The sequence below is a fragment of the Carcharodon carcharias genome, chromosome 6 (assembly GCF_017639515.1).
Source record: "Carcharodon carcharias isolate sCarCar2 chromosome 6, sCarCar2.pri, whole genome shotgun sequence".
NCBI classification, from domain to species: domain Eukaryota; kingdom Metazoa; phylum Chordata; class Chondrichthyes; order Lamniformes; family Lamnidae; genus Carcharodon; species Carcharodon carcharias.
Window position 1 is genome coordinate 183,216,619 of NC_054472.1, and position 21,057 is coordinate 183,237,675.

At 44.1% G+C, this 21,057-nt stretch overlaps 1 protein-coding gene across 4 annotated transcripts in view; it reads left to right on the forward strand.

Annotated features, from left to right (window-relative positions):
- The window catches only part of LOC121278688 (NIPA-like protein 2), a 99,849-nt gene that overhangs the window by 8,278 nt on the left and 70,514 nt on the right, over window positions 1-21,057 (forward strand). For all 4 annotated transcript variants that reach the window (XM_041189033.1, XM_041189032.1, XM_041189031.1 and 1 more), the window contains exon 2: window positions 12,473-12,541. In XM_041189033.1, coding sequence (XP_041044967.1) covers window positions 12,473-12,541 — 69 coding nt within the window. The remainder of the gene's footprint in view (window positions 1-12,472; window positions 12,542-21,057) is intronic.

The following is a 21,057-nucleotide window of genomic DNA, read 5'->3' on the forward strand; positions in this document are numbered from 1 at the left end:
CCACCGCCCTGGGAGTACGTTAGGAAGAAAGTGAAGGCTTTACAGAGGCTGCAGGAAACGCTTATGAGAATGGTTCCAGGGAGGGGGGGACTTACGTTATGTGGAAGCTGCGATTGTTCTCCTTGGAGAAGAGGAGGTTGAGAGGAGGTTTGATAGAAGTGTTCAAAATCAGTGGACAGAGAGAACGAAAGAACATAAGAAATAGGAGTAGCAGTGGACCACACGGCCCCTTGAGCCTGCTTCATCATTCAATATTATCAAAGCTGATCTTCTGCCTCAGTTCCACTTTCCCACCCACTCCTTATACCATTGGATTCCCTGAGAGACCAATAATCTGTCCCTCCCATGACCACTTCCATCTAGAAGGGCAAGGACACATAGGAACATCACCAGCTGGAAGTTCCCCTCCGAGTCGCTCACCATCCTGATTTGGAAATATATCGCCGTTCCTTCACTGTCGCTGGGTCAAAATCCTGGAACTCCCTTCCCAACAGCACTGTGGGTGTCCCTACACTACATGGACTGCAGCGGTTCAAGAAGGCAGCTCACCACCAGCTTCTCAAGAGCAATTAGGGATGGACAATAAAAATGCTGACCTGGCCAGCGATGCCCACATTCCATGAACGGATGAAAAAAGTACACTCAAGTCAGTCTAAACATCAATGTTCAGAAGTTTCCTGCCTTTAAAAAAATATTTTGCTTTTCTATTCTTACGAGCAAAGTGAATAACCCCACACTTGCCCACATTATACTCTGTCAGTCACTTAACCTGTCTCTGCATCTTTTCAGCCTCTTTGTGTCCTCCCCAGAGCTTGGATTCTTACCTAGTGTTGTCTTGTCAACAAACTTAGACACATTATGCAGAAACTCTTCCCAGTGGTTGAAGGGGACCTGAACCAGAGGACATCAACTTAATGTGATTGGCAAAGGAACTAACAGCTTTTTTATGCACTGAATGGTTAGACTCTGCAATGCGCTGCTTGAGAGTGTGGTGGAGGACAATACAATTGGGTCTTTCGAAAGGGAATTGGCTAAGCACTTGCAGAGAGAAAATTTGCAAAGCTGCTGAGACAGAGAAAGGCTTAGTTAACTCAGTTAGCTACATAGCTGGTGTGTGGTTCAAGTTAATGCCAACAGCGTGGGTTCAATTCCTGTTCCAGCTGAGGGAGACTTAGGGGCTGCCTCCTCACCCTGTCCCTGAGGGTGGAAGACAATGGCAAACCACCACTGCTGTGAAGGGCAGCCTAGGATGAAGCATCAGCAGCTATTGGCCCAGGATCTGCTTTCAGAGCACACGTGATAAAAGGGCGGAAGCAGTGGTATTAGCTGAATTGCTCTTGTAGAGAGCTGGCATGGTCACAATGGGCTGAATGGCCTCCTTTGGTGCTGTAGCCATTCCCTGATTCTAAAGGGATGTTCCCTTTATCTTCCCTTCACCCCCCCGGTGGCATTCCGTAGGGACCATTCCCTCCGGGACACCCTTGTCCACTCCTCCATCACCCCCTACACCTCAACCCCCTCCCATGGCACCTTACCATGCAATCGCAGAAGGTGCAACACCTGCCCCTTTACTTCCCCCCTCTTCACTGTCCAAGGGCCCAACACTCCTTTCAAGTGAAGCAGCATTTCACTTGCACTTCCCTCAATTTAGTCTACTGCATTCGCTGCTCCCAATGCGGTCTCCTCTACATTGGAGAGACCAAACAAAGACTGGGTGACCGCTTTGCAGAACACCTTCGGTCTGTCCGCAAGCATGACCCTGACCCTCCTGTCGCTTGCCATTTCAACACTCCACCCTGCTCTCATGCCCACATGTCTGTCCTTGGCTTGCTGCATTGTTCCAGTGAAGCTCTACGCAAACCGGAGGAACAGCACCTCATCTTCCGACTAGGCACTTTACAGCCTTCCAGACTTAATATTGAGTTCAACAACTTCAGATCATGAACTCTTTCCTCCATCCACACCCCCTATTTGATCCCCTTTTTTCTAATAATTATTATATATATTTATATATTTTTTTCTTTTCCCACCTATTTCTAGTATTATTTTTAAAATTTATTCCCATCTATTGTTTTAACTCCACCTTTTAGTCTATTTCAATCCCATCCCCTCACCCCACCCCCCACTAGGGCTATCTGTTACTTGCTCATCCTGCTTTCTACCCTTAATATCACCATTAGCACATCCTATAGCTAATATCACCACCGTCAACACCTCTTTGACCTTTTGTTTATGACATCTTTGGCAATCTCTCCTTGGCCTCCAGCTATCACTGGTCCTCTATCCAGCTCCACCTGTCCCACTCCCCCCTTAAACAGCTTATATTTCATCACATTTCTATTTCTCTTTAGTTCTGATGAAGAGTCATACAGATTTGAAACGTTAACTCTCTCTTCCTCTCCACCAATGCGGTCAGACCTGCTGAGTTTTTCCAGCAATTTTTTTGTTTTTGTCCCTGATTCTAAACCCTCTGAAAGGGCCTAACCAGCCACTGAGCTGTACGGGGATGGGTGACAGACGCTAATCTTGGGCAGGGATTTTCCAACACCAGCGGGCATCTCCCCGGACGGGAAAATTCGGAGATCTGCAGCAGAAAGAAAAAGCAGAACGGCGGCTTTTAAGTGGGACAAATGCGCAGCTCTGCCAATGCCATGTTGTGAGGTTGTGTTAAACGTGGCAGCATGCCACTGGTGTGTCACTTTTACCTCGTGTTGCACAAGAGTAGAGAAAGAGCAGACAATAACCGAGTCTGTTTATTCCCTGCAGGTTCCACACCCATCTGGCAAAAAGCCAAATGTATGGGATCATATAATGGTACAGCACAGGAGGAGGCCCAATGGCTCATTGTGGCTGTGCTGGCTCATCTATTCAATTAATCCCATTTCCTTAGCCTTTCCCCACAGCTCTGCACATCTTTCCCTTTCAAGTATTTATCCAATCCCCTTTTGAAAGTTACTATTGAATCTGCCTCCACTGCCCTTTCATGCTGTGCATTCCAGATCACAGTGACTCACCTGTCCAGAAGAAATTCTTCTCATCTTTTTTCTGGCCCTTTTGCTTCTTATCTTAAATCTGCGTCCTCTGGATCCTCTGTCGGTGGAACATTTTCTCATCATTTAATCTGCAAAAACCCTTCATGATTTTGAACGCTTCCATTAAATCTCCTCTAAGGAGAACAATCCCTGCTTCTCCAATCGCTTCACATTAACTGAAGTCCCACATCCCTGGTACTATTTCGTAAATCTCCCCTGTACCCTCTCCAAGGCCTTGACACCTGACTGAATTGTGTTGCTCAGAATTGGCTACAGTGGACTGAGGGCCTTAACCAGTGATTTCTGAAGTTTTAGCACAACTTTCTCGCTTTTTGGACTCCATGCCTCTGATCCTGTATGGAGAACTGCAGCCGTTAGCAGTATATCATTCTAGCAGGGAGCTGTGTCATTAGATTTGCATGATGTGTGCAGGAGTAATCTCATATTGTGTCAGTGCATCTAAAACTGATATCCACGGCTTTCTTAAAAACAAAAAAACTGCGTATGCTGGAAATCCAAAACAAAAACTCAGCAGGTCTGGCAGCATCGGCGGAGAAGAAAAGAGTTGACGTTTCGAGTCCTCATGACCCTTCAACAGAACTTGAGTGAATCCAAGAAAGGGGTGAAATATAAGCTGGTTTAAGGTGTGTGGGGTGGGGAGGGGGGTGGGGTTTGGAAGTGGAGGGGGTTGGTGTGGTTGTAGGGACAAACAAGCAGTGATAGAAGCAGATCATCAAAAGATGTCACAAACAACAGAACAAAAGAACACATAGGTGTTAAAGTTGGTGATATTATCTAAACGAATGTGCTAATTAAGAATGGATGGTAGGGCACTCAAGGTATAGCTCTAGTGGGGTTGGGGGGAGCATAAAAGATTTAAAAATATTTAAAAATAATGGAAATAGGTGGGAAAAGAAAAATCTATATAATTTATTGGAAAAAACAAAAGGAAGGGGGAAACAGAAAGGGGGTGGGGATGGAGGAGGGAGCTCAAGACCTAAAGTTGTTGAATTCAATATTCAGTCCGGAAGGCTGTAAAGTGCCTAGTTGGAAGATGAGGTGTTGTTCCACCAGTTTGTGTTGCGCTTCACTGGAGCAATGCAGCAAGCCAAGGACACAGACATGTGGGCAAGAGAGACACTTCCTCCTACCTCTCCTTGGACCATGACCCCACCACTGAACATCAAGCCATTGTTTCCAGGACTGTCACTGACCTCATCTCCTCTGGGGATCTTCCTCCCACAGCTTCCAACCTGATAGTCGCCCAACCTCGGACGGCCCGCTTCTAGCTCCTACCCAAAATCCACAAACAGAACTGTCCCGGTAGACCGATCATCTCTGCTTGCTCCTGCCCCACAGAACTAATTTCTCGTTATCTTGACTCCCTTCTCTCTCCCCTTGTCCAGTCCCTTCCCACCTACATCCGTGATTCCTCTGACACCTTACGTCGTCACATCAACAATTTCCAGTTCCCTGGCCCCAACCGCTTCCTCTTCACCATGGACGTCCAATCCCTCTACACCTCCATCCCCCACCAGGATGGTCTGAGGACCCTTAGCTTCTTCCTCGAACAGAGACCCGAACAATCCCCATCCACCACCACTATCCTCCGTCTGGCTGAACTTGTTCTCACACTGAACAATTTCTCCTTCAACTCCTCTCACTTCCTCCAAATAAAAGGTGTGGCTATGGGTACCCGCATGGGCCCCAGCTATGCCTGTCTCTTTATGGGGTATGTGGAACATTCCTTGTTCCAGTCCTACTCCGGCCCCCTTCCACAACTCTTTCTCCGGTACATCGATGATTACTTCGGTGCTGCTTCATGCTCTCGTCAGGACTTGGAAAAATTTATTAATTTTGCTTCCAATCTCCACCCCTCCATCATTTTCACATGGTTCATCTCTGGCACTTCCCTTCCCTTCCTTGACATCTCTGTCTCAATCTCTGGTGATAGACTGTCCACCAATATCCATTACAAGCCTACCGACTCCCACAGCTACCTCGACTATAGCTCCTCACACCCCGCTTCCTGTAAGGACTCCATCCCATTCTCTCAGTTCCTTCGCCTCCGTCGCATCTGTTCTGATGATGCTACCTTCAAAAACAGTTCCTCTGACATGTCCTCCTTCTTCCTTAACCGAGGTTTTCCACCCACGGTCGTTGACAGGGTCCTCAACCGTGTCCGGCCCATCTCCCGCGCATCCACCCTCACGCCTTCTCCTCCCTCCCAGAAACATGATAGGGTCCCCCTTGTCCTCACTTATCACTCCACCAGCCTCCGCATTCAAAGGATCATCCTCCGCCATTTCCACCAATGCCAGCATAATGCCACCACCAAACACACCTTCCCTTCACCCCACCTATCGGCATTCCGTAGGGATCATTCCCTCCGGGACACCCTGGTCCACTCCACCATCAGCCCCTACTCCTCAGTCCCCTCCTATGGCACCTCCCCATGCCCACGCAAAAGATGCAACACCTGCCCCTTCACTTCCTCTCTCCTCACCGTCCAAGGGCCCAAACACTCCTTTCAAGTGAAGCAGCATTTCACTTGCATTTCCCCCAACTTAGTCTACTGCATTCGTTGCTCCCAATGTGGTCTCGTCTACATTGGAGAGACCGAACGTAAACTGGGCGACCGCTTTGCAGAACACCTGCGGTCTGTCCACAAGAATGACCCAAACCTCCCTGTCGCTTGCCATTTTAACACTCCACCCTGCTCTCTTGCCCACATGTCTGTCCTTGGCTTGCTGCATTGTTCCAGTGAAGCCCAACGCAAACTGGAGGAACAACACCTCATCTTCCGATTAGGCACTTTACAGCCTTCTGGACTGAATATTGAATTCAACAACTTTAGGTCTTGAGCTCCCTCCCCCATCCCCACTCCCTTTCTGTTTCCTCCTTCCTTTTGTTTTTTCCAATACATTATATAGATTTTTCTTTTCCCACCTATTTCCATTATTTTTAAATATTTTTAAATCTTTTATGCTCCCCCCACCCCCTCTAGAGCTATACCTTGAGCGCCCTACCATCCATTCTTAATTAGCACATTCGTTTAGATAATATCACCAACTTCGACACCTATGTGTTCTTTTGTTCTGTTGTCTGTGACATCTTTTGATGATCTGCTTCTATCACTGCTTGTTTGTCCCTACAACCACACCAACCCCCTCCACTTCCAACCCCCCCGCCACAACCCCACACACCTTAAACCAGCTTATATTTCACCCCTTTCTTGGATTCACTCAAGTTCTGTCGAAGGGTCATGAGGACTCGAAACGTCAACTCTTTTCTTCTCCGCCGATGCTGCCAGACCTGCTGAGTTTTTCCAGGTAATTCTGTTTTTGTCTACGGCTTTCTTGTTTTCTTATCAACAGATTAGTCATCTGTAACATCCATTGTTGCCAAATAAGGATTCACACCCTCTTCTGTCGCTGTCGTTCTAAACTGCTGGGAAGAGAGGAGATCTCAGCCATCAGTCAGAGCATTAAAAATGTCATTGGGAAATGGGGCATGCTGATGGATGGCAGAAGCTTTAATGGTTTGACAGCTGCCTGCAGCAAGCAAGGCCATTGGAAAGTCATTCTAGTTAGTTCCATGCAGAGTTTTAACCGTAGGGATTTACGAGAATCTATCACATTACATGCTGTTCAGTGAATTCTCTAGGCATTTCATCCCCGAGAGTGTCCTGTGGCACATGTTCAGAAAGACTGGCTGAAGTAGAATCACAGGGTCATAAAATTGCACAGCACAGAAGGAAGCCATTCAGCCCATTTTGCTTATTCTAGCTCTTTGAGAAAGCTATCCAATTAATCCTACTCCCCGCTCCCACAGTCTCCTCAACATCCTGCATGTAATATAAGGTCTGGCACATGCAGGGTTAATGTACTGAGACTGAGGGACTGAGTACACTACTGCCTACACAGTGATGTTAGAAGGCACATGACCCAAACCTAGGGTCAGTGTGGAGTTGAGCAGAGATGTGTGAGGACCTAGACATGGAGATAGCACCTTGCCTGTACCCTTTACTATATATAAGTCAATAGTTAAAAGTAGTTAATAAAGACTTGCTGTTAACCTACTGAAGGCTATGAAGACTCTAAGAGACACCGTTCTGTAATCAACACTTTCCCAGCACTGCAAATTTCTTTTTAAGCATTGATCCTTTCCATAGGAGGTCTTGTGGTGCAGTGGGTAGTGTACCTACCACTGGACCAGAAGCTCTGGACTTGATGGCCCAGGAAGGTGTGTTCGTAATGTGGCCAAACAGGTTGAGTATCAGGCTGTAAATCCTTCCAACACACCTGATGGCAGGTGGAGAAGAACAGGAGAATTTCCTGATCAGCCACACTGCAGAAGGCAATGGCAAATCACTGCAGTGCTTTACCAAGCCTAATCATGGACCAATCCAATGGAAGTCCACAGTCATCAACACCCTCTTAGGACATGATACGTGAAGGAGGAGGATCCTATTCCCTGTTGAATCTGCTTCCACCACCCTTTCAGATCATCATGATGAGCTGCACTTAAAAAGTTCCTCCTCCTCACTACTCTGGCTCTATTGCCAATTATCTGAAATCTCTGTCCTCTGGTTACTGACCCTCCTACCAGCAGCGACAGTTTCCAATATCTGTGGCTCGGTTAGCAGAGCTCTCATCTCTGAGTCACAAGGTTGTGAGTTCATAGTACCACTCCAGGGCTTAAGCATAAAAATCAAGGCTAACACTGAGGGAATGCTGCACTGTCAGAGGTGCCATCTTTAAGATGAGACGTTAAACTGGGGTCCCACCTGCTTTCCTGGGTGGGAGGTAAGCTTTAAGAAATTAGAGGCTAATTACTGTTGATGACACATGTTTTGTTAGAGTGACGGGTGCTTGTAAATCACATTCTTACCTTTGGGGACAGACTAAATTACCAAGGCCATAAGAAACCTTTTCTTTTTAACATTACATTTAATTTCCTGTTTTATGAATATTCCTTGTCTTCACCTGGCCAGAAGTGCAGATATCAGGATGTATGTTCTCCATTTTACTTGCAATTTATACTGTAGCTAGCCAAAGATTCTCAAAGTGCAGCATCAGAGCAGTAAGGTAAATGGGGAAAGGTGGGGCTAATCAGGTAACTCATTCAAGAGCCGGCACAGACATGATGGGCCAAATGGCCTCCTTCTGAGCTGCATGATTTTATAACTGGGTGGTTGGAAATGGGAGGAGATTAATGAAACCCCCCAAAATGTATCTAGTCAGGCTTGGTAACCCTATCCAATAATGTCAAACTCTCATTGTTGAGCAGGTTGCACCTTATCACAATCAGCAGGAAGGAGCTACAGTCAGAAAATAAAGTTGCAGGTTGCCGCTTTAGCTCTTCATGCAGAGGTTCCTGTGATGTAAATAATCACAAGGCTCTGAGATCACCTTTGTGAAGGTGCTGTGTGGCTGAAATGGCTTTGTCTGTTAATGCTGTCGATTAGTATTCCATATGCACTGCCCTTGAGTATTTCCTATAGTCAGTCAAATCGCAACAGTAGGTTTTCAAAGCCCTAAAAAGAATTAGAGATAAAAGGCAGTCAAAGATGATATTTTCTCGATTAGTGTATGTAGATTTATCTTTGTCAATGTTCCAATTGAATAGCTGGAGAAAGAAAATTAAGAAAGACTTGCATTTGTACAGTGCCTACTTCAAAGGGCTTTACACCAGTGAAATACTTTTGAAGTGTAGTCACTGTTACAATGTAGGAAACACAGCAGCTAATTTGTGCACAGCAAGCTCCCACAAACAACAATGAGATGGTGTCCAGATAACCTGTTTCAGTGATATTGGTTAAGGGATAAATATTGGCCAGGATACCAGAGAGAAATCCCAGGTGTTTCTTTAGACAGTGCCATGGGATCTTTGACATTCACCTGAGAGGGCAGATGGGGCATAAGTTTAACGTCTCATCTGTGGGCACAAGGGGGATTCCTGCTGCGGACTTATTCCATTAGTAGTTACACACAGACTTGCAGATCGTACACCTTTCTGCTAATAGAGAACTTCTGTAACACCAGCTCTAGTGGTAGATCAGTCATATAGTGCAACATTGTTCTAATGAAGAGGTAAAGAAAATGTCTGGGGAATAAAGCAGAGAATATACAGCGAAGGAAATGTTTACTCATGATGCTCCACCATTGTGATAACGGGCACATGATCAGCTGGTACTTTCCTGCTCCTATGTTGGCAGAGCTGTTTTTAACCAGCCTGTGGCTCAATGCTACTTCCTGTGGGAAAGGAATCTGAATTGGCACATGGTGGGAGTAATTAGAGGCTAATTACTGTTGATGACACATGTTTTGTTAGAATGACGGGTGCTTGTAAATCACATTCTTTCCTTTGGGGACAGACTAAATTACCAAGGCCATAAGAAACCTTTTCTTTTTAACATTACATTTAACTTCCTGTTTTATGAATATGAAATGTAACTACTTCTAGTACAGGGATGGCAGGAATGAATTTGACAGAGTGTAATGGACGTTATAGAATGATACAGCGCAGAGTTCTTCAGGGGTAGTGTCCTCGGCCCAACCATCTTCAGCTGTTTCATCAATGACCTTCCGTTCATCATAATGTCAGAAGTGGGGATGTTCGCTGATGATTGCACAATGTTCAGCACCATTCACGACTCCTCAGATACTGAAGTGTATTCAAATGCAGCAAGACAAATGTACCTGGACAATATCAAGTTTGGGCTGACAAGCAGCAAGTGATGCTCGCGCCACACAAGTGCCAGGCAATGACCATCTCCAAGAAAAGAGAATTGAACCATTGTCCCTTGATGTTCAATGGCATCACTATCGCTGAATCCCCCACTATCACCAACACCTTCCAAACCCACGACCACTACCATCTAGAAGGACAAGGGCAGCAGACACATGGGAACACCACCCCCTGCAAGCTCCCCTCCAAGGGACTCACCATCCCAATTTGGAACTATATCATCGCTCCTTCACTGTTGCTGGGTCAAAGTCCTGGAACTACCTCTGTAGCAGCACTGTTTATTATTTATTCGTGGGATGTGGGCATTGCTGGCTGGGCCAGCATTTATTGCCCATCCCTTGAGAACTGAGTGGCTTGCTCAGCCATTTCAGGGGCATTTAAGAGTCAGCCACATTGCTGTGGATCTGATGTCACATGTAGGTCAGACCAGGTAAGGGCAGCAGATTTCCTTCCCTAAAGGGCATTAGTGAACCAGATGGGTTTTTACAACAATCAACAATGGTTTCATGGTCATCATTATACTTTTAATTCCACATTTTTTTATTGAATTCAAATTTCACCATCTGCCTTGATGGGATTCAAACCCTGATCCCTAGAGAATTACCCCCTGGGTCTCTAGAGTACTAGTCTGGTGACACTACTGCCTCCCCATATACACTCCCCCTGCACCACATGGACTGCAGCGGTTCAAGAAGGAAGCTCACCACTACCTTCTCAAGGGCAATTAGGAATGGGCAATAAATGCTCACCTAACCAGCAACACCCACATCCCATGAATGAAATTTTTAAAATTTGACCCATTGTGTCCTTGCTGTCTCTTTGAAAAAACTCTCCAATTTGTCCCACTTCCCTTCTCCTTCCCCACAGCCCTGAAAATTTTCCCTCAAGTATTTATCCAATTCCTAGAATGGAGGCCATTTGGCCATCATGTCTGTGCTGGCTCTGTGCAAGGGCAATTTAACTAGTCCTACTCCCCTGCCTTTATCTCTTTGCCCTGTAAACATTTTTCCCTTCAGGTACTTGTCTAATTCCCTTTTGAAAGCCACAATTGAATCTGGCTCCTCTATATTCTCAGGCAGATTAATCCAGATCTGAACCAATGTTCCCTCTGATCTGCACACATGCATGGCCATGCATCAATGTTAAAGGAGCTGTACACAGTGCAACAACTTGGCTGCATGCAGTAAACAGTAGTTAGAGAGATAATTGATCCTAACCATTTCCTGCGTTTATATTAAAAAAAAACCTTTTCTCTCAAGTTGCCTTTGGTTTATTTATATATCACCTCAAATCTGTGTCCTCTGAAAGGGAAGTCCCTCTTGCTAGTTTCTGTTGAATATGCTTCCGCTATCCTTGTCAGTCAGAGCATTTCACTATGTTTTTAAAAAGTAAAATATTTCCTTATCTGGCCTCTGCTAATCTATCTTAAAGCTTTGGTTATCAATCCTCCTGCCAACCAAAATAGTTTCTCCATATTTGCTCTCATCAAAACCCTTTGTGGTTTTGAACACCGTAGAATACGGAATCTTCATCCATAAATAGCTCAAAAAAAAAACAATGGGCGGAATTTTATGCCCAGGGATTTTACGGTCCCGTCAAAGCCAATGGAGTTTGGAATGGCTTGCCGCATTTTACAGTGCCATAAAATTCCGACAATGGAAAGGGAAAGACAGATAGTCAGAAGAAATGTTCCAAATGGAGAGCAGCAAGATTAATGTAAAGTAATCTAATGCTGCACAAAGATCTGGTAAAGGATAAAATGACAAAATAGTCTAAAGTAAGAAGATTGAATGATGAGAATTTATTGGAAGATGCTGTGGCGTGTGCCAGTTTGGAACAGCTGATCTTTCTCAGAGCACTAGAACACAGCGTGTTGTTAATAACTGCACAATAGAGCATATTGTTGTCAAATGGTCATTGGAACAATGGGCATTAGTGCAGCGAATAACTGATTCCTTCTTGTGTTACTGGGGTGACACATCACCAGAGTTTAAAGACAGAAAGGGGCTGTGATAAATACTTAATACGTGACCTGAAGCCAAGACCCTGGTGGAAGATTGGAATATTCAGTCTGTAACCCAGAACCGTCACCTCCCATGTTGCCACAACACACTTCATTATGGATGCACCAATGAATAGCTTCAACTCTGCACGTGTACAGAATGGAACATTCATCGTACATCTACAGATGAATGGGGGGGGGGTTGGGTGTTCAGTTTGGGATTTCAGAACTCTGTCACCAAAGGGGACTTGCTCTAATATAATGCATATTTAGAGAAAATGTAACTATTGAGCTAAATGTAAGTTGGGTCAAGCACCTTTAGCCCAGTTGATTCCTCTGATTTCTTCCACAAGCCCCTGACCCAACACATCCGACACTGAATACTAGAACGAGTAAACAGGCAATTGAGAATAAGAAGATTTCTTCACTCCCTTTCACATTTACACCAGCAAAAAAAGAGCAGACTCATGATTTAAGATCAAACCTTTGGTGGACGATTTAAATTTTGGAATTTCCTTTTCTCAAGAAACCAAACTGACTTGTTCAAAATCAGAGTCGGGCTGAGCAGAAGTTGGACACGTTAAACACATTATCCTGTGCCCCACAGTTGTTTGCTTAATACTTAGTCATATGTAGATTTGTTGAACTGTGCTCTTCTTTACTGTGATGTCTTTTTTTTCTCCAGACTAATGTTTTGGGAACAGTCTTAGCCATAACTGGAAACGTCCTTATCAGTATTTCACTAAATATACAGGTACAGTAACATTCTCCATCTTTGAATGGTTTGGATTTAGCTCATTTGTTCGCTCTCTTCCCTCTGCAAAGCACATCAGCTCTCATTGGTGAGATTATACATGATCCCAATTGTGGCTGGGAGCACATTACATGCAGTGTTGCCAACTCTGGCTGGGTGTATTCCTGGAGACCTTATCCCAATGACTTCCCAGATCAAACCACCCAGCCCCAACTCTCCTGCCATTGGCTTGCCCTCTGGGTACACTGCTTTCCCACAGCCAACTGGAAAGGAAGCTGGCTCTTTGCTAAGCAATTGAATTGGATTACTCTTAATAATTGATGAAATGGCCCTTTTTCCTCCACTTCAATCGTTTAGTGATTATTTTTTTATAAGTGCTCAAAGAAGTTGGGAAACAAAATAATTTTTTGATGTCTGCATGGTTTTTCTCTTGGGTTTGCTACAGAAATGTCCTGGAGATTAATCTACAACTTCTGAAGACTCCAATGCAAACCTTCAACATCTTTTCTTTTCAAGTACACAATCAGTTCCCTTTTGCAAGTCATTATTGAATCTGCTTCTACTGCCTTTCCAATCATCTATCACTTGATCTGCAGTCCTTGTATTATCCCTAAGCAGTATTCTGAGAATGAATATGCCACACGAGCAAGATAGACTTTCACACTATCTGGAATGCAACACTGAGTACCCTAGTAACTGCTCCTTAAAATTTAAAACCCGCTTGTTAATTTTTAATACTTGATCTATAAGGTTGACTTTTAAACTGGTTGTCTTCCACCTGGCATTAATTAAGTTAGACAGATTGTTGGAAATCGACTGGCTTTTATAATGCCCTCCAGATTTCAACTCTTCCAACTCTGCATCGACATTCATTTCTGTACTCGCCTGCTTTCTATCAACCGCCAACATTGCGCGGACCTCAGTTGACATGCCATCTCCCAATGCACTGACATTTAGAATTCTCATTATCATTTACAAATTCCTTCATGGCCCTGCCCTATCTCTATAACCTCCTCCCAATCTTTGTTCTTGTTCTTTGCCCATGTGACTCTCTCTCATTTTTGTCCTGCCAGTGACAGAGTCTGCAGCTATTGTGCCATTTCTCTTTTTAACCAGTTAGTTAATGTTAAAGGAAGATTATAAAAGGACTCAGGGAGTCCTCAGTCAAAGAGCTGGCTGCGTTCCTGGAAATCGGCACTTTAAGTGAAACCCCTTTAAGTGAAGCATGGACTCCCATAGGAATCAGTGTTAAAGCCTGAGTTAGGCTCCTGAGGACAATTTTTGCCCAGAAAAATCAATGTAAAAATAGAAACACTGTACCGAGCATGTGCAGCGCTGTGCATTCCTAGCTGAAACAGCTGGCAAAATGAAGGAAATCATCGAATATAACAGAAATACTGTATAAATTTAAACACAGGTATTGTAGAGCAGTACCCTTGTACAGCAAAGAATTCTTTTAAGAACAGAAGTCCAAAGCAGTTCCTCAGGTACGTACTGTACAAACAGCAGAGAAATTTGAAAATCAAAATTTACAGTTCAGTGCCTGCACGATACAGTAGAGAATTCTTTCCAAAAAACAAAGTCCACAGAGTTCCTTAGCTAGAACAGGGTACAGTTAAAAAAATATATAAAAATAAAGCTTAGTTTGATACAGGGGATTACCTGAAAATGCAGAAAAAAATCAATGATCCTCGAATGTACAGTAAGGACAAAATGGTGCCAACACAATTCACAAACTAGACTCTACTCACAGAATCAGCTGGCCTGGTTGCACAATGATGTCATCACATCGGGGGCATGATGATGTCATCACGTCAGGGACTCAATGATGTCATCACCTGGGGGGGTGTGATGACATCATCACACCAGGGATTCGATGGTATCATCACATTGAGAGTGTGATGACATCATCATATCAGGGACTCAATGATGTCATCACCTCGGGGGTGGATGATGTCATCACACTGCTCACACCTGTTAAAACGGGGAACACTACACTTTAAATAGAACCCAGGCATAAAAAATAAAGCTCTTTGAAATGAAACCGGTTTAAAAGGAGACACTTAAAATGGGGAGTCCTTGGATAGAGACATTGGAGAAGGTGCAAAAAATATTTACAAGGATCATACCAGACCAAGAGACTATAACTGTCAGGAAAGTATGAACAGGCTGGGAAGCTGATCTGTTATCTTTAGGTTTATGAAAGGTTTGATAGGGTAGATATGGAGAAGATGTTTTCAGATCAGGGTGAGTCCAAAACCAAGGGCCATAAAGATGAGGTAGTCACCAATAAATCCAATAGGGAATTCCGGGCAAACATCTTCACAAGAGAGTGGTTAGAATGTGGAACTCACTACCACATGGGGTACTTGAGGCAATTGGCACAGAGGTATTTATAGGGAAGCTAGCTAAATGCATGAGGAAGAAAAGAGTAGAAGGATATGCTGATAAGGTGAGATCAAGAGGGGTGGGAAGAGGCTCATTGGAACATGGGGGAGCAGGAATAGGCCATTCAGCCCTTTGAGCCTGCTCCATCTTCAATTTGATTGTGACCTCAACTCTACTTTCCTGTCTGTCCCCCATAACCATTGACTCCCTTGTCTATCAAAGATCTGTCTAACTCAGCCTCCACTGCTTTCTGGGCAAGGGATCCTCTGAGAGAAAAAAAATCTCATCTCCATCTTGAAAGGGAGACCTCTTATTTTTAAACAGTGTCCCCTAGTCTTCCTCACTGGAGGAAACATTTGCCCAGTATCCACTCTATATCACCCTATATCCTCGCAGGATCTTATATATTTCAATAAGGTCACCTCTCATTCTTCTAAACTCCAAAGGGTATGGGCACAACCTGCTCAACCTTTCTTCATAAGATAAACCCTGATCCCAGGAGCCTTCTCTGAACTGCTTACAACACAATTATACCCTTTTTCAAATAAGGAGACCAAAACTGTACACAATACTCCATATGTGGTCTCACCAAGGCTCGTATGGAGCATACAATAGCATGAATCAGTTGGGCCGAATGGCCTTTGTCTGTGCAGTACATCCTTTGTAAAAGCTTCAATCTTGATAGATACCTCACCACTTTCAAAGGCCTTCCAAAACATTTAAAAATTTTTTTTTAAGGAACCCTCTTTCTAATTTCTCATTGGTTGTCACAAACCTTAGCAAAGTTACATCAAAAGGGTTACAAAAAGCAGCCCAACCTCCATGACAGGGTTCCAAAACGGAGTCTAACTGCTGTACGACAAGCCGAATGTATTCTGAAGAAGGGTCATATGGACTTGAAACGTTAACTTTGTTTTTCTCTCTCCGCAGACCTGCTGAGTTTTTCCAGCATTTTCTGTTTTTGTTTTAGATTTCCAGCATCTGCAGTATTTTGCTTTTATCTTCGTATTCCTTCTGAAACTTGGCTTTACTCATCGGATGAGCTATGAAATTCAGTTAATATCAGGCATTAGATGTAATGTAAGGCATTAGCTAATGAAGGCCTACTCTGTGTTTTATGGTAAACATATGCGGAAGAAAATATTTGAAGAATATGTTGATGGTGTTAGATGTGGGAGGAGGCTTGTGTGGAGCATAAACACCAGCATGGAACAATTGCACTGAATGGCCTTTTTCTGTGCTGTAAATGTTATGCATGTAATTTCAATGAGATCACCTCTTATTTTTCCAAATTCCAGAGAATATAGGCCCATATTCTCAATTGTTTGGAATAATATAGCTTCAGTTCCATGCTTTCATAAGTCCTTTGAGTAATTTTCCTCAAACTAAAGGTTTTAAAGCAAAGAGAATAAAATTCAGCCCCACGGCAGATTCAAAACTAATCTGACAGAATACAGTGCTTTATGAGGTAATGGAAGCTAACCAGGGCCTATAATAAACCAGTCAATGGGTGGGACAGTGCATGAATGACAATATTTGTCGAAGATTGGCCTGAGAACATTGTTTGTTCCCCTGCCTGATGGGTGTGGTCCCATCTCACCAGCTTGTTTTCCTCTGTGTTGATGCGAGTGACTAGTCGGAGTGGAGTGTGGATTCTCACGGATTCCAGCTCCTGTTTCTTAACACTAGCAGAAATGATTTGCACCTTTTTCCATTGAGCAGATGGCAGTCTATTCAGCGTCAGTGTTTTGCGTTGGCAGCACCAGCTCCTGCCCCCTCAATCATACATTTATACATTTAAGTATGCAACAATCAGGACGGCAAATTGTGTGTTAGCATTTGTTACAAAGCAATTAGAGAGTACAAGAACAAAGAAGTCTTACTATGATTGTTTCCAGGAAATGGCAGAGGAGGTGAATAAATACTTTGCATCAGCCTTCATGGTAGAAGACATTAATAGCATTCCAAAAATACTAAATAATCATGGGGCAAAAGTGGGAGGGGAGGAAATAAATGCAATAAGTGCCACTAGAGAAAAAGCACTAGGGAAACTAATGGGGCTAAAGGCCGAGAGGTGACCTGGACCTGATGGGTTGCATCCTAAGTTATTAAGGGATATATCTGCAGAGATAGTAGATGGTAGTAATCTACCAAGAATCCTTAGGGCAGGATTTTGCCCTTAGTGGGGGTGCTCGGCAGGGGGGCTGTCGGGAAGCTAACTGCGATCGGCTCCGGACCGCGATTTCACACGGGTGGGCCAATTAAGGCCTGCTCAGTGTGGAATGCGAGCGGCAACGCTCAGCGCTGCCTGAGTGGGCGAGGGGGGAGGAGGGAGTGCGGGCCTAGTGCGAACTTTGTGCATGCGTGTGAATGAGCGCTCCAATCTCCCTGAGGCCCGGAGTTGCCTCAGGGAGCTGAAGCACTGTTTAAAAAAAAATAAAGGAAGTAACATTGTCACAAAACATGTCCCTCATGTGATTTTGTCACATGAGCCGGGAAATGTTTTTAATTCAAAAATAACATTTTTATTTGATGTTTATTTGCTTTAGGAAGCCTCATCCCGCCCGTGGATGAGGTTTCCTGAAAAATGTAAAGGCCGCTTGGCCTTTTCACATGCCCGCCAACCATTAGGTTGGACGGGCAGAGTAAATTTGAATTTAATTAGCTTGTTAATGGCCTTAATATGCCTTTTAATTATCGGTGAGCACGCAGCCGACTCCGGCATGTGCCTGCCGAACGAAATATCGCGAGACTGCGCAATGACGTCAGGACATTCGTCCAATGTCATCATGTGTCATTTTACGCTCGGGTGTGTCAGGTGCACGCCCGCACATCAAGCGTAATATTCTGCCCTTAGATTCTGGATAAGCCCCAGAGGATTGGAAAACTGCCAGTGTAACACCCTTATGCAAAAAGGGAGGGTGACAAAAAACAGGCCAGTTAGCTTAACACCTGTCATTGGGAAAATGTTGGTGTCTATTATAAAGGATGCAATAGCAGAGCATTTAAGAATGCTTAATATAAGCAAGCAGAGTCAGCATGGCTTCATGAAGGGTAAATCATGCCTGACAAATGTATTAGAATTTTCTGAGGAGGTAACAAGCAGGATAGATAAAGGGGAACCGGTAGATGTAATATATTTGGTTCCAAATGGCGCTCGAGAGATTTGGGGGTCCTCGTGCATGAATCCCAAAAAGCTAGCATTCAGGTTCAGCAGGTAATAGATAAGGCAATTTCAAAGGGAATGCAGTATAAAAATAGGGAAGTCTTGCTAAAACTATTCAAGGCACTAGTTAGACCACACCTAGAATACTATGAACAGTTCTGGTCCCCTTATCTAAGGAAAGATATACTGGCATTGGAGGCAGTCCAGAGGAGATTTACTAGGTTGATCCCAGGTATGGAGAGATTTTCTTATGAGGGGAGGTTGAGTAGGTAGGGCCTGTACTCATTGGAGTTTAGAAGAATGAGAGGGAATCTTTTTGAAACACAGAAGATTCGAAGGGGATTTGACAGGGTGGATGCTGAGAGGTTGTTTCCCATTGTGGAAGAATCTAGGCCCAGAGGCCATAATCTCAGAGTAAGGGGTCGCCCATTTAAGACAGAGATGAGGAGGAATTTCTTCTCTCAGAGGGCTGTTAATCTGTGGAATTCTTTACCGCAGAGGGCTGTAGAGGCTGGGTTGTTAAGTATATTCAAGGCTGAAATAGACAGATTTTTAATCAGTAAGGGAATCAAGGGTTATGGGGAAAAGGCAGGAAAGTGGAGTTGAGGTTTATCAAATCAGCCATGATCTTATTGAATGACGGAACAGACTCGATGGGCTGAATGATCTACTTCTTCTTCTATGTCTGATGGTCTTATGGCTGAATAGCCTACTCCTGCTGCTGTTTCTTATGCTCTTATGCTATGGAAAACAATTGTGAGAACCAATCATGAGTTCCCACATATTCAGTTCTGTGGAAGGGTCATGAGGACTCGAAACATCAACACTTTTCTTCTCCGCTGATGCTGCCAGACCGGCTGAGTTTTTCCAGGTAATTCTGTTTTTGTTTTGAGTTCCCACATAGTGGATTCTGGATCTCACCTGTAATGCTACAGGTTACCACCTCATTACAGCCCAGCCATTTTGGCCAGATATCTGTTTCTCCAGATGGCCTCATTATGAATACTTGGCTGAGCTCCAGGATGCACTAATGGAATCAGCTCAGCAGAGAGAATGTTTAGACAGTTTGAGGGGGAGTGTTTGCCTTGATTAATTGACACCTTTATGAGGTTATTAAAAGTTACTTGTTCTAGTGGTGTTTCAATGGTTGTATGTTATTTGGACAAGATTAAAAGGGGTGAAATGGTATAGGGCTTCTGTTATTGCAAGTATGAATGGCAGTGCCTGACTGACACTTACGTAAGGTTGTAAGAACAGTTTTTAATCAGAGGTATGTTCAAGTGTTTTTTGGGTGGGGGTTGAGGTGGTGTGAGAGCTAGAGGGCCAAACAGTCCTTACAACTGGGAAGAAGGCCCAGAGGACTGAGTTAGGCCTTCTAACCAGCCCGCCTTGGCACACACCTGCCTCTGTGGCCACTTCCAAACTGCCTCTGGAGGCAGCAGGCTCGACTCTATCCCACCACAGTCCATAAGGGGAGGGGAGGGGAGGTGGTGGTGTAGTGGTATTGTCACTGGACTAGTAATCCCGAGACCCAGGGTAATGCTCTGGGGACCTGGTTTGAATCCTGCTCACGGCAGATGGTGGAATTTGAATTCAATAAAAATCTCAAATTAAAAAAGTCCGATGATGATCATGGAACTATTGTTGATTGTTGTAAAAACCCATTTGTTCGCTAATGCCCTTTAGGGAAGGAAATCTGCCGTCCTTACCTGGTCTGGCCTACATGTGACTCCAGACCCACATCAATGTGGTTGACTCTTAAATGCCCCCTGAGAAAGGGCAATTAGGGATGGGCAATAAATGCTGACCTAGCCAGTGACACCCACATCCCTTAAATGAATAATAAAAAAAAAAACACTTCCCTGCAAAGAAAATATAATGGGTGGAGGCCCTTTTCAGGAGACAGGTGTGCTGAGTCAGGAAATTTTCCGACTCTACCTTCCCGCTTTCTCCACGGGAATCTGGCCCATTAACCCTGTTTCTTTCCCTACGGATGCTGCCGGACCTGATGAGTGTTTTCCAGCATTGTCCATATTTATTGCAGCTACTGTTTTCTTCTCTGAGCTTAGCAAAACTTTGGCTCATGGTACGTTACAGATTATATCATGTGGACCTTGATGATGTAGCTGGTGAGGCCCATTTCTAGCTTTATACCTATTGTGAGAGTCTTCACTTCTCAACAAATTCATGAATTTCCCCAACCCGAGTCCAGGGAGATATAACCCTTATTACCTCAGATCAGGCTCCTGCTGCAAATCACCTGGGCTTAGGCAGCTTCAAAATAAAGGGTAGAGGTGGAAGTCAGTAAGCTGAATATTGACTGGGTTTAAAGGAATTTTCATAGGTAGCCCTAAAAGACACTAAATCAGGTTTGGTCTAATGGCTAAGCCTGGCAAAGCCCATTTCTTATATAATCCTAGCCCAAAAGGGCTTGTCTTGTTGGCTGGCCCAGGATACAGAAAAAAGGCTTTTGTCAAACTCCATAAATGTTAACCTGTCCTCAGGGATTTCATTGGTTGTGATCAAAACGCTGCAAAATCTTTTACTGAATTTTAAAAATAAGCTAACAAATTAATCAAATATTCCTCATTTAAGTGAGATACAAGTGAAATGGGGCCTTGTGATTTGAATTCAACAACTTTAGATCTTGAACTCCCTCCTCCATCCCCACCCCCTTTCTGTTTCTTCCCCCTTCCTTTTGTTTTTTCCAATAATTTATATAGATTTTTCTTTTCCCACCTATTTCCATTATTTTTAAATCTTTTATGCCCTGCTAGTCTTTCCACCCCACCCCCACTACAGCTGTACCTTGAGTGCCCTATCATCCATTCTTAATTAGCACATTCGTTTAGATAATATCACCAACTTCAACACCTCTGTGTTCTTTTGTTCTTTTGGCTGTGACATCTTTTGATGATCTGCTCCTATCACTGCTTGCTTGTCCCTACAACCACACCACCTC